The 14186-nt window shown below is 36.9% G+C and overlaps 1 protein-coding gene across 1 annotated transcript in view; it reads right to left on the reverse strand.

The window, feature by feature from the left end:
* Positions 1-5537: 5537 nt before the first annotated feature.
* RAB20 (RAB20, member RAS oncogene family) overlaps positions 5538-14186 on the reverse strand; it is a 49399-nt gene continuing 40750 nt past the window's right edge. Inside the window, exon 2 of the mRNA XM_074299533.1 lies at positions 5538-8270. Within this exon, the coding sequence (XP_074155634.1) occupies positions 7738-8270 (533 nt within the window). The 3' untranslated portion in view covers positions 5538-7737. The remainder of the gene's footprint in view (positions 8271-14186) is intronic.

The raw sequence follows: 14186 nt of genomic DNA on the forward strand, positions 1-14186 counted from the left end.
CTGGCAAAGAATCTTTCACCAGAGGCAACTCATTTGACTTGAAAAATGACTTTTTAAAAATGTTTTAAGTAAATTCAAGAGAAAGAGAAATAGCAATTAAACTCAAGTCTAACAACCACCAAGTTTCAATATTGAGTGAAATCCTAAAGATGTTAAGTGTGAGTGCCTGTGGAATCTCTGATCTAAGAATGCCATCTTTCTATAGGGTTGAAGAACAAGACCCCTTAGGCTTAGAGAGAAGAATGTGAGAATATATTTGAAAACATCAAAAGATCATAAAGAGCTGGAAGGTCATCGATGCTAGCTAGCCTTAAAAAATCAAACTGTGACTCTGAACACCAAGTGACTTGCTTACAGTCATATGACAAATAGGGATCTGAGGCAAGAATTATACCCAGGTCTATCCTGACTCCAAATCCAACACACTTATTCTTATAGGATTTGGGGCACATATTGCATTCTATGAGAGGCACTAAGATGAGAGCTGACTTTGGAGAGAGGTTTGAGTCCAACCTCTGAAGCATCCTAACCACTCAATACCCTAGGCACCCTGGAGAGTTCTCCCAATCCCATTTCGAGCTCTCCCACTAAGAGCTCTCTACCCAGATGGATTCACAGATTACACAAAATCAAAATACAAAACCAAGAAGAAGTCTCATTCAGTAATTCATCGGTACACTCTTCTCTGTTATAAGGAATCATGTCTGAAAGTAATTAATCTTCTCTCCAACCCCGCTTAACAACCCCCATGACCCAGAAGACTGAGGGACTTTCTTGCTAAAATGTACACACAAGACAGGCTTCTGTTGTCACAGTTTCATATGTCCTTTGAAACTGAATGTCCCAGCAGAAGTTGGAAATAACCACTTCTCCTAACAGCAGAGCTGAGCCCCAGGGAAGCAGGCTCAGGTTTCTAAATGGGGTGGGGTTTCTTCACTGGTCCTCAATGGGCACTTAATAAATGCTTACTAATAGAGTACAGAGATAGAGAAGCAATACAAAATTGAGAGTCAGAAGAGACCTCAAAGGTAATCTCATCCAGAAGTTCTTAACCTTCTTTGCATGTCTTTAGCAGTCTAATGCAACTTATGGTCCTGATGAAGTCCAACAAGTCATGACCTTATCTGTCCTCTTCTCAAAATAACATTTTTTAAAATGCATAAAATACATAGACTATTAAGGAAGTCATATTTAAATAAATGTCAAATTGGTTTGTTTGTTTTATAAAACATAAAAATTTCTGATCTAGCCCAACCTCTTCATTTGACAGATAAAAAAGCCAAAGCTAAAATAGGTGAATCTATGATCACAGAATAATGTACTGGATAATATTAGAGAGGATAAAACCCAAGAAGGAAGATATGGGTTAAAATCCCACCTCTAATATTTGTTAGCTCGTAATGCTGGGCAAATCCTTTAATGTCACTGTGCCTCAGTTTCCTCATCTGTTGAATAGGAGCAGTTGGGTATGATAGCTTCTCTAATCTCTTCGCACTCTGATCCCATTCTAATATATTGTTAAGTAACAGAAGCAGGATTTGAATCCAAAACCAATTACTGAAGATATCAGTCCTAATCAGCTCCATGCCCACCTTCCTAATCAGTGACTAGCTTAAAGAAAAGTATTGTATCTCTAGATGCAGATGGCTCTTTCCGTCACAAGTCTATTGGAATTGTCTTGACTCACCTCATTGTAAAGCATACTATTTTCACTTTTGGCCAGCCAACTGAATCTCCTTCATCCCCCAGGCCCACTTGTTTTAGAGGTTTCTTTGGAGTGTCCCTAGGAAATCCGATTGGTGAGCCATAGAATATAGTCTCTTCCTCTTCAATCCTTCCCCCATCACATAGATCAATTATCAAGAAAAATTACCTTCCAAAGCACCTCATGGTTTTTCCCTCCTTCCACAAGTGACCAAATTAGCTAATAGGATCAGTGAATTCCTGATAAGGGAAGAATGATGGTGGAAATTCCCCTAACCTTCTTCCCATCACCCCACCTCCACAAACACATCTAGTGAGCCTTTGTGGTTTTGCCTAAGAAAATGATTCATGATGGTAAAACATTTGGGGTAAAATATAAGGGAAGCACAACAACAAAGGGGCAGGAAAGGGAAGCATAATTATTCTGTCCTCCAAATCCCACCATTAATCACTTTACTCAGTTTAATTCAGGCTGTGCCTTATATGAGTCCTAATTTCCTCCTGCCTTTCTACCTTCCCAATATTTGATCCAGATACATGTGATAAAACAGCTGAACACTGGAAGCAAGCCAAAATGGCAGAGGCAGCCAACTGAGCCAGAGGAGAAAGAAGGGCATTTTTACTGATTTCAAGGCCATTGAAAGGATAAGCTGGGTTGGGGAAGTTGATGGGGTAGGGTAGCCTAGAACTTTTCCTAATCAGTTCACTAAATGAAATCTTCTGGTCTTAAAATTCCTACAAAGATGAAATGGAAAACCTGATTATTAAAGCAGTAGAGAGGAGCCAGTAAGGAAAGCTTCCATCCAGAAAAAGTAAAAAGCTCAGCTCTCACCAACAGCCAAATCAAACAGAATACTAATAGGTATGGAGAGGAAGAAGGGATAACACAGAACATTTGATCCTTAGAAGAAAGGTTATTTTTAGACTCCAACAATAGGGATAAGGATGTGGACTAGATTTGTCTTTTCAATGATTTAGGCAAGTCTTTTTACCTGTGCAGTTCAGTACCATCTTAGCCATTTAAATAACAGTCTTAGATCTGTCTGGAACAGAGGTATCAAACTCCTTTCCCATGCTCTTACAAATGAGCCTGAACCAGATTAAAATATAGCTGAGAGAAAAAAATGTAACAGAGATATTTAACAAAATAAATTTTAAAATATAACATAGATAATGGTAATTTGTAATTTTCTAAATTAATATGTGGCCCATAGAGATCCATTTCTATTTGAATTTAATGCCTCTGGAGTCGGGCAAGGAGAGGTCTTCTTGCTCTTCTTGGTCACATTCATTTATTTATTTAGATTTTTGGGACTAAGCTAAAGAGGAGATTCTTTGCCTCAATTGCCATCCTAGCCTTAATCATTGAATGGGTATGGCCTCAGTCAAACTAAGACCTGTTAAAGACCTTAGCTTAAAATGGCCAAGGTCTCCCATTTCATCCAGGACCATCTCCAGTCACCTTGATCTATATCTTGCCATTGGCCCCAATGGCTCTGGAGGGGAAAGTGAGACAGGTGACCTTGCACAGCCTCTGAAATCCAATTCACTTGCATGTCATGGAATCACCTCCCTAATGTCATGGTCCTTTTTGGGAACAAAGAACAAAGAACACGTCAGATCCACCTCTCCTTGGTTTGGAGGCTGGCTCTCTTAAGCACCACACTGCCTGATTGCTTAGTCATATGGACAAAAAGACATCGTGAGAACTTGTGAAATACTGAATGCCATTACTAAATGTCTGCATAAACCAAGGGAAAGTTTAGAAAGCAGAGTGTTAATTAACCCCAACTTCTGCTAAATATTTCTTTTCTCCTTCTTTAGAATATCCTTTCAGTATTTTGTGGATTCCACTGGAAAGTGGCTGTTCTGAGATTAGCTCTCCCAAAACATGCAAATCCAGCAGGGAATAATTAACAGGATGCATGTATACACAGCATTCATATAGAACCCATATTAGAAAATAGAAATTAAAAATAAGTCCACTAGTAGGATTTTTGAGCAGAATACAGGAATATTACAGGAATACTTATAACTGTGTGACCTACAGAGTCATTCTCTGTGTTCAGTATTGAGGTCTGAGCCTTCAGTCCCAGCCAGAAAGTTGAGACTGACAGCATAAACATGCAAGAAACACAGTTCCTCAATCATGACAGTGAGAGTAGCTGCTTCAATGAAGTCCAGGGTGTAACAGATATATATGACTGAGCTGTGCCTTAAAGAAATGAGGCTGCCAGCAGAAGTGTGCTGAAACTCACTTGACTAGGAGAGTGATTAAATTTTCATTGTGAGCATTTGTGCCTCAAAAGTGGGTAAAAACTACAAATTGGGCTTGGTTTATTGGATTTTTAAATTTTTTCTAAATTTAAGAAAACAATGGAAAAATTAATGGTGCAAATTAAAGTTAAAAGTAGATGTGTGTTAATCCTAAATCTTTCTCACCTCTTATATCTAAACTGTTGTTAAATCTTGTCCTTGAATTGGGAACTGAGTGGATGCTCATCAGAGAATGGCTGAATCCGTTACAGTATATGAATGTAAAGGAATGTTATTGTTTTATAAGAAATGAGGAGCAGGCTGATTTCAGAAAAGCCTGGAAAAACTTACATGAACCGATGCTGAGTGAAGTGAGCAGAACCAAAAGGACATCATACACAGCAACAAAATTATGTGATGATCAACTGATAGACCTGGCTCTTTTCAACAAGGCAATTCCAACAGACTTGGATGGAAAATGTCATTCACATCCAGAGAGAGAACTATGGAGACTGAATGTGGATCCAAGCATAGTATTTTCACCTTCTTCTTATTGTTTGTTTGCTTGATTGTTGTTTTTTTTTCCTTTCTCGTGGTTTTTTCCCTTTTGATCAGATTTTTTTTTCCTTGTGCAACATGACAAATATGGAAATATGTTTAATAAAATTGCACATATCAAACCTATATCAGATTGCTTGCTGTCTTGGGGAGAGAGCAGGTAAGGGAGACAAGGAGGAAAAATTGGAATGCAAAGTTTTACAAAAATGAATATTGAAAATTATCTCTACATGTATTTGAAAAAATAAAACACTATTTTTTTTTTTAAAAAGTGCATATGTGTGTCTTTTGTTACCAGGAAATCCAATAGTTATTTACTAACATACTATTGGCTTTGGGGCAAGTGAAGATATAGGAAAAATACAACTGGTACATTGCTTTCAGTTCATGAAGCTCACCATCCTCTGTGTGTGTGTGTGTGTGTGTGTGTGTGTGTGTGTGTGTTCATTGCCTGGCTATCACCTAACCTTTATTTTCCTCAGCTTCCTCATTTGTAAAATGGGAATAAATAATAGTATCTATCTCCCTTGGGTTATGGTGAGGATCAAATGAGATAATAATGGTAAAGCATAAAACAGTTGACAAGGTTCCTGGCACATAGTAAGTAAGGACTGTATAAATGTTAGCCTCTATTAGATATTATTACTGGGAAACAAGGAAATAGTGCAAGCTTTAAAGGCTGTGTTGAATTAAGACATTAAAGTTTTTATTTTTGAAGATGATAATTGAGGACACAACTGTGGAAATGGGCAGCTGGGGGCTCAATGGATGTTTAGTGACATTTTTATTATGCTGAAAACCTAAGAAGTTCTGATTAAATGCTATTGAGTTGAATTAGTCCTTCAACCCTCCTGTTTTACTATATAAAGGATGTGTTAAGAAGTTACTCATGTAGAAAGTGTCTATAGTCATAGATTTAGAGCTGGATATGAACTCAGGTTTATCCTAACTCCCAAGAACAGTGCAACAGTGCTGCCTCAATGTAATCAAGAACTAAAAAACTGGAGTTTACTCAAAAATAGATTTCACATTTCACAGTTTATTATGGCAGTCAACCCCTGGGAACATACCTGAGGAAATGAAGTTGATGGAAAATATGACACTTTGTGGACACCACGTACCCAAGATTAGACAATAAGAAACAGGCTGTAAGTTATTCAGAATCATGAAAAGAAAGATTCACAGAATTAGATCTGGAAAGGCTGTTAAAGTCTAGCCCCTTTGTTTTTTATTATATGCCTTTAGAAGTCATTCCATGCAATCCTCTCCCTTTAAACTTTTACACTTCCCATTTGCTTGCTTGGGACTCCAAGGAACAGAATCCCTTAAGCAGAACATGATCTTCAGAAAGCTCATTGTCATGCTAGTGAGTGGTGGAGCTCTTCCCAAAGCTTTCCTTTATATCTAGACTTTCCCAGCTAATAATTCTCCACTTCCCAGCTGCATTTCTGCTAGGTCTGGACTCCACAGAACATGATGCCCACCTTTGTGGTGATTCCCCCCTCACCACTTCCTTTTGTGTATTGTCTTCCCCTGTTAAACTGTAAGCTACTTGAGAGACTGACTCAAGAAGACTTGTCTAAAGACTGTCCTTTTTCTTATTTTATATACTCAGCACATAGCACGGTGTCTGGTACTTAATAAATGTTTACTGATTCATAAATTCATTTATTTAGTTAATTTTATGATGTTATAACTGCATATAATTCTCTTTTTAAAAATCCTTTCAGAGAAGCCTTTCCCAGGACTATATTCCAAAGGATATGAATCATGAATAAAAAGGCATTTTGAGGAAAACAAGTTTTTAGCCTCTTACTAAAGAACTAAACCCATGAAAATACAATAGCCAAAGCCACTGGCAGTTTTCACAAAGAAAAATATGGTTGTACAAGAATTGTCTAGGATATACAGCAACAACCTTAAAAATTAAGATCATTCCAGAGAGAGAATTATGGAAACTGAATGTGGATCAAAGCATACTATTTTCATTTTGTTGTTGTTTGTTTGCTACCTTTGCTAATTTTTCTTTCTTTCTCATGATTTTTAAATTTTGATTTGATTTTTCTTGCACAGCATGATGAATATGGAAAAATATTTAGAAGAATTGCACATATTTAACCCATACTGGATTGCTTATTGTCTAGAGGAGGGTGGAAGGAGAGAGAAAAATTTGGAACACAAGGCTTTGCAAAGGTGAATGCTGAAAACTATCTCTGCATGTATTTGAAAAAAGTAAAAAAGCTATTTTTTAAAAAAGAAATTAAGATCAAATATTATCAATGGCACATTTTTATTAAGGAGCATCAATGATAAACTGACCTTAAGTTGTTTCTTAAAACCACATCTACCCTTAAAGAAAAATTTGTTTAACAACAACTGATCCAGTTGCTCAGAAATTTGTGTCCATGTATGTTTCAATTTGACAAGGGGATTTTTAGGCGTTTATTTCAACAGTTATGTGCTTCCCCAAATTCAAATAAAACATGTTCAACTCATCAGAACTGTCTCAGATGTGTTATTCTCACTGCTACCCTCTTCCCACCAAGGGACTCATCCTTGGGAGTCTTCAAAGGAGACTTTGAAACAGGAACTTTTATTTCATCTCCCTTTTCCTCAGTCATCCTCAAGGTATCTTTTGGGAACCAAATGGTCAGTCTACCTCTCAAGAGAACACTAATTTAACAACTGTCTCAATGAGTCAAAGACAAATAGAGTCATTTTCATAATTCATAAAAAAAACATACTAAAAAGCAAGAAAGGTCTAAATTAAATTACAAGGAGAATAAATGTTTTAAAATAATATTTATAAAAAGTGCAACTTGACAGAAACAGAAGGTTCAAGAATAATTCACATGCTTTGGTAATTTGTCTTTGTACAATCACAGGGAGAAATCTCAGAACCTTGGTTTAGGGAAGAAATGTTAGATCCACTATGAAGTGAAAACCATGGAATGGTCAGTTGCCTAATACTGCAAATCTATTATCACAAATAATTCCTAATTATTGATAACCCACAAAAGATAAGAGTTCACAGAACTTTCTTAATGAATAGCTCTCTCCATGGAGCTCTTTCCCCAAACATGATTCTAAATATCAGTTCCTTAATTTCTCCCATGTTTATTTTTTTCCTATCCAAAGCTCAATTACTTTCACTGGAAGCTTTTTTTTTTTTTATTATTATTAACAGTTTGAAAGTCTAAAAAGAACGCATTTGATGGTTCAGACACAACATCTAGATTGGGTCTGTTTTGCTGGTTTGTAATTAGTGATATCCACAGTCTGTGAAGGTCCCTCAGCTCTCTGGCGCAAAATCACTGGAACCACCATATCAAACAGGGTTTCAAACACATAGTCCACATTGTAGCCTGTCTTTGCACTAGTCTCAAAGCACATCTTTTCAGCAGCTGGCACCTCCTTTTCATCTAACATTCTGTATTTCAGAATCTTCTTATAAAGAGCCATGGCGTCATCCAGACAAACTCGCTTCGGGGCTCTGGCTGAGTTACAGCTGCCAGAGGCCTTTCCAGGGTCATTCAGACCTTCTGCTCCATCCTCCACAGCAACATCATCAGTGAGATCGATCTTGTTCCCCACAATGGCAAAGAGGCAGTCCGTGCTGGCTGTGTCTGTCAGAGATAAGAACCTGTCTTCCAGTTCAATGAGGCTCTGCAGGTGGTTCACATCATAGGTGAGAATAATAGCGGCAGCTCCTCGGCAGTACATAGACCCAAGACCATGGAATTGCTCCCTTCCTGGTAAAAAGAAAAAGAAGGAAGGGAGAAGAAAGGAAACAGTCAGTAATACCTAAGAACATCTGGGGAGTGGGGAGGGTCCCATTGTTAAGCAGAAATCCTGCTGGGGAGGGGAAGATGAATGGAAACATTTCTCTTGGGAGTGGTTATAAAGCCATCAGAATGAGGCAATCCTTACTCATATTTAAGAGCCCTTTACTATATTTTCCTCTCAAATCAAGAAGATTGAATAAGCTGCAATAGGTTTTTTAATTAAAAAAAAAAAGACTTTAAATGAAATGGCTTACATTATCAAAGATCTTAAGGTTCCTGTCACTCTCATAAGATTTTTCAAATGCTAAACAGGTGCCTCCACTTCCTTTTCTCTCATTCTCTTTTTAATTCTCTGCAATCTGACTTCAGATCTCCTTATTCAACAGAAAATATTCTCTCCAAATTCACTAAAGAGCTCTTAATTGCAAAATCCAATGACCTTTTCTCATACCTCATCCTTTTTGACCTCTCAAGATCCAGTCAATTACCCTCTTCTTAATACCCTCTTTTTTCTAGATTTCCATGATATCGCACTCTCTCTCCCACCTCTCTGACTGCTCCTTCTGTTGCTACAGGGATGTGCTGAAGCCAGCCCAAACTGGTTCATGAGAAAATTGGCATATTTTTTCACTTTATTTACACTTTAAAAATCAGCAAATACTTTAAATCAGGGCTTGCTTTTTTATTCTGTTTATTCAAAAAGTGAATAATGAAGAAAAAAACTTAAACGTGTGCCCTGTATATTTTTTTTCTTTCTGAGAGCTGGCTGCCAGCACATTGCTAAATGTCCCCCAAGACTCTGTCCTGGACCCTTTTCTCTTTTCCCCCTATACCATATTTCAGTTCCTGATCTTAGTTTCAACCCTAATCTCTGTGCAGATGACTCTCAGATTGTACTTGTCCATTACTAAACTCTCTCAGAGTTTAGTCCTTGTCTTTAGTACTTGTTGAGAGTCAGAGATGACTCAGATTTAGTACTTGTCCAGTACTAAACTTTCCCTCAGTCTCCAGCTGTCTACTTTGTATTGCAGTAGTGCCTAGGACAATGACTTGTAAGTTAACTCATGTCATTGTTAAATGTGTTAATTTTCTTTGCATATGTTTAGTTTCTTCAACTAAATCATGAGCTTCTAAAGAGTAGTTTTATTAACTGTGCATACCCTTCGACCCAGAAATACTATTACTAAAGAGATTTTCTTAAAAAAGGAAAAGGACCCATATGTACAAAAATATTTATAGGATTTCTTTTGATTGTGGCAAAGAATTGGGAAATTGAGGAATGATTAAACAAATTGTGGCATGTGATTGTGATGGAACACTATTGTGCAGAAATGAGCAGAATGCTTGCAGAAAAACTGTGAAAGACTCATATGAACTAATGTAAAGTGAACATAGTACATAGTAACAATATTATATGATGTTCAACTGTGAATAATCTAGTAATACAATGATCAAAGACAATTCCAAAGGGACTCATGATAAAAAAAAATACTATTCAGTTCCAGAGAAAGAATAGAGGGAATCTGTAACTTTTTTACTTTATTTTTCTCAATGTATAGGGGGGGTCCTCATTTTTTTTCACAACATGACTAATGGAAATATATTGCACATGAATAACCTATGTCCAATTATTTTGCTTCTTAATTGGAGAAGAGTGAAGACTAGCAAGGTAGGAAGGAGTCAGATTATGAAAAGCTTTAAAAGAGAAAGAGGAGGTAACAGAGAGCCACTGGAGTTTATTGATTGGGTTGGGGGTGATATGGTTAAACCTGAGCTTCAGAATAGACTCAATAAATACCTGCTGATTGACTAAAAAGTGAACTCCCATTCACAGCTTTTTGCCTAATTTCTCACTGAGCAGATTTATTCATCCAACTAAAACGAAGAGATCTACATCTCTTGACAACTACAGAAAACTGTTTCAGAAATTCTTTTCCATTAGATCATTAATTTCACAGCACAAAGACCAAAGTCAATAAATCCTGGCAAGTTAGTGATGTAATATAGCCATGATTTTAAAGTCCCCTGATTTTTTGAGCTAATAGACCATTCCTCAGTCAGATAGCTTCTGGCCTTAGGGTAGTCCCACAAATCAAACTCCAGAGAGAGAAGTGAATAAACCACTCCTCAGTTCATTGCTGACTGTCAGATAGATAATCTGTTGGTCAGTGAGAACCAAATTCAGGAGACCACACCTCTGGGCCATAGAATTAGCTATCAATGATAGAAAGCTGGATTAAAGGGTTTCCTCTCTCTTAGCACTTTGCCAATTTCTTTTGGAACTTAGTTCGCTTAAATGGCATTACAATTACAATAAAATTTTGCCAAGTGACTAGAAAATGGGTTCAAACCTGCAAATTATTTTGAGATACCTTATAAATCTGTTCTATGACCTCAAGCTTTTGAGGTCTCCTTCCCAACTTCAACATTAAGAACATCATGAACATCTGTCTAATTCCTGGGCTTGTCCAGGGTTCAAGGTAAGTAAGAAAATGACTGTATGTTGAGTGGTGGGGTTTTTTTTTGGGGGGGGGGTGTTTGCACTTTCTATTATATCAGAATTTCCACAAAAGCAGAAAAGAGCACAACTGTTTCTATTTTTCCTGTGGGGCCTGACAATGGGGAAGTGATAGCCATTACAAAACTGAACAAGAAATCTGTCCAAAGTCACTGAAAAATAGAAACGTGGAGCAAAGGTACATAAACCACAGTTTAATTATTTAAATATTCCATTTTAACCGCTACTACAAAGGACTCAAGTTGAAATTTGCTCCCCATGTCCAGAGAGAAGTGATGAACTAAATGGGGATATATTTGGGGGGGCAAGGCCAATATATGAATTTGTTTTCCTCGATCATATGGGTCTTGCTTTCTCTAAGGGGTAGAAAGGGGGTGGGAGTGGGTAGATTTTTATCTTAAAAAATTTAATTTAATTTTTATTTTAAAAGAGAAAATAAAAACATGTTTTCTAAAGGAATGAAACTTCCAAGAAATAAATTCAGAGAACTCTATGCATATCAATAGGTACTCAAAGGTTGAAAACTTACAAAGAGATAATGCTGGTATTTACCCATATTATATGCACGCTCATGCCTGACTAACAAACCATCTTTTATGCAGATGGGGATGCAGAACTCCATCCACCAAGTGTTACCATACCAAGGCTACCAGCTCACTGCAAACATGTAAATTTAATGATGAAGTTTAGGTGAGAATGATTTCTGATCTAATTCTATAATTTGTGGCCTGCTGCATAAAGTATATAAGTCCCCCTATTCAGAGGGGATTTTTAATGCTTTTTTCACTTAATTCATTTTTTAACTGAGAGGGTATCCATCAATTGGAGAATGACTAAACAAATTATAGAATATGAATATGATGGTACTATTGTGTGGTAAATAATGATGAAAGGGATGGTTTCAAAGAAATCTGAGATAATGAAGAGTAAAATGAGGAGAACCAGAACAATTTATACAATAATAATAATATTGTGAAGACAAACAATTTTTAATAAGAAACTCAAATCAGTGTAATGACCAAAAACAAAAGAATGGTTTCAAGAATGCAACTTTAGAGGTATTTTTTGGTATATAGCTAATGATAAAATTTGTTTTGCTCAACTAAACATGCTTGCAATGGTTTTTGTTGTTCTTGCTTTCTCAATTTAGGAGGGAGAAAATTTGGAGGAAAAATAAAATTGAATCTTAAAAATTCATTTTCTTTTCTTTTTTTTCCCTCTATACTCCATCCCATATTGGCGGGAGGGAGGGGGAGAAGGGATGGGGAGAAAGACAGAAAAATATAACCTTTGTAATAAGTATGCATAACCAAGCAAAACAAATTCTTTCACTGGCTACATCTAAAAGAAATACATCCCATTCTCTACCCTGAACCCATTTGTCTCCAGGAGGATCATCATAGATCCGAAATCATTAGTCATTGTGTTGCTCAGAATTCTTAATACACTTTAGAGATCCAAAATTAGGGCTGTTAGAAGTATTACTAAAAACACGAACTGTCCAAATTGCAGTATAGAGTCTATTATATAATGCAGGCAATGACATTTTCTGTCACATGCATCGAGACTGGAAATCCCTTGTAAGAGTGACAATAACTCCCAAGTTCCTAAGAGTAGGAAACTTTAGAGTCAGTTCTTTAACTTCTGTTCTGCTGAATAATGTAGCAATGAATTATTTATTTAGGGTTCATATTTTTAAATTAGGGCCCACCAAGACCACGTCTTACAAGAGCCCGAAAACTAAACACACCAAAATTTTCAAGGTCAGCATCTGATTTGGAGCAAATAAAGGAAGTTGGATTTGGTTCTGCAATTCTTAAGGGAGTTGTCTGAGACACAGAAAAATCAAGAATCAAGTAACTATCGGGGTCACACAGTCAGTACATGTCCAAGGAGAGAATCCACAACTTCTAGGCTCTCAGATCATCTCTAAGTCTCCTCTTCCAGGCTGGAATTCAGCACCCAAGTTGCAAAGGAAGGTCCAGTTAGTATGAAGAGATTAAGTCTCAGAGAACTCTCTGCACTAATGCAACTCTCTTAAGCCCTCCCTCAATTAAAATCAATTCACTTGCAGGTCATAGCATCACCTCCCTGATGTCATGGTCCTCTTGCAGGCGAAGGACAAATAGACAATAAACAACCTAGCTAGTAAGTGTTGGAGGTTGGCTTTGAATTAAAGTCTTCCCTGACTCAGACCTGTTCACTATCCACTGAGCCACCAGAATAGGTTAGGCCAGATTTTAATCCCATCTCCATTATTTACTACTGTGATCTAATGTCTTAAAAGTGTTCTGAAAAATGAAAAGTACTACATAAATGAGAATGATGATGTTTAAAATTACCTGGGTTGAAAGAGGGAGTCATCACCCCAGGCCATCAACCCATCACAGTGCTATCTGAGCTTCAATTTTTCTCTTCAATGAAATGAGAAGAATTGAAACTAAGAGATCTTTACTATACTAAAAACTATGAATATTTTCTAAAAGCAAATCTCTTTTTAGCCAGCCTCTTAAATTGTCTACTCTTCATTTAAGCCAAAAACCACTGTACTGAAGATATTGCATTATTCTTATGCTTTCTTATTTCTTAAACGTGATTCCCTTCCTGCTTTTTTGTGCTTTTATATTCATCTGATTTTCTCACTAATAGACTGAGTGATACGAGTATTGAAGAGTGGGGAACTGAGAATGGGGATTAAGGGTGATGTTATTTCTTTAAACATACTTAAAAAGTTACTTGAAGCATTGCAACTACATGATAGCAGCACTGGGAAATAGCATCTATGTTATCCAATATCCATTGCATACACGGACTCTGCATATAAAGATCAATATTGATTTCAGCCAAGCAAGCCAGAAAACAAATAAATAACATCCAGAAAGCCAGTAGTATTCAAAGTCAATCTGTCTGTCTGTACAATGTCAATCTGTCTGAGCTTGAAAACAGACTACCAGTGATGAGTAAGAGTTACACAATCTAAGCATCCTCTCTCCTCCATCTATTCCTATCACAACTGCCAGAAAAAAATTTCTAACATTTCTGTTCCTCGGGGTTTTCCATAGAGAAAATATGAAAGTTTCTTATGATATCTGAGTAGGCTAGGAGAGAGAGGAAGGAGGGGAAACAAGAACAAGAGAGAGCCAGCACAGGGCAGTAATTCTGAAGTTTGAAATTTTCTTGGAAAAGAGTCACTTTCTCTTTTGCAAGCAGACTACCCAAAGTTCTGGACTACACATTCCTCTTCTGTTGACTGGTCATAGATCTTAAAGATCCAGAAACTAATTTTTTTTCTATTTTAATATTACCACTTTACATTTCTTAAATATTAAAAGGCAAAGTTTCTGATCTAATTACAGTACGTTGCA

Source organism: Sminthopsis crassicaudata, chromosome 3 (genome assembly GCF_048593235.1).
Source record: "Sminthopsis crassicaudata isolate SCR6 chromosome 3, ASM4859323v1, whole genome shotgun sequence".
In the NCBI taxonomy this organism is placed as follows: domain Eukaryota; kingdom Metazoa; phylum Chordata; class Mammalia; order Dasyuromorphia; family Dasyuridae; genus Sminthopsis; species Sminthopsis crassicaudata.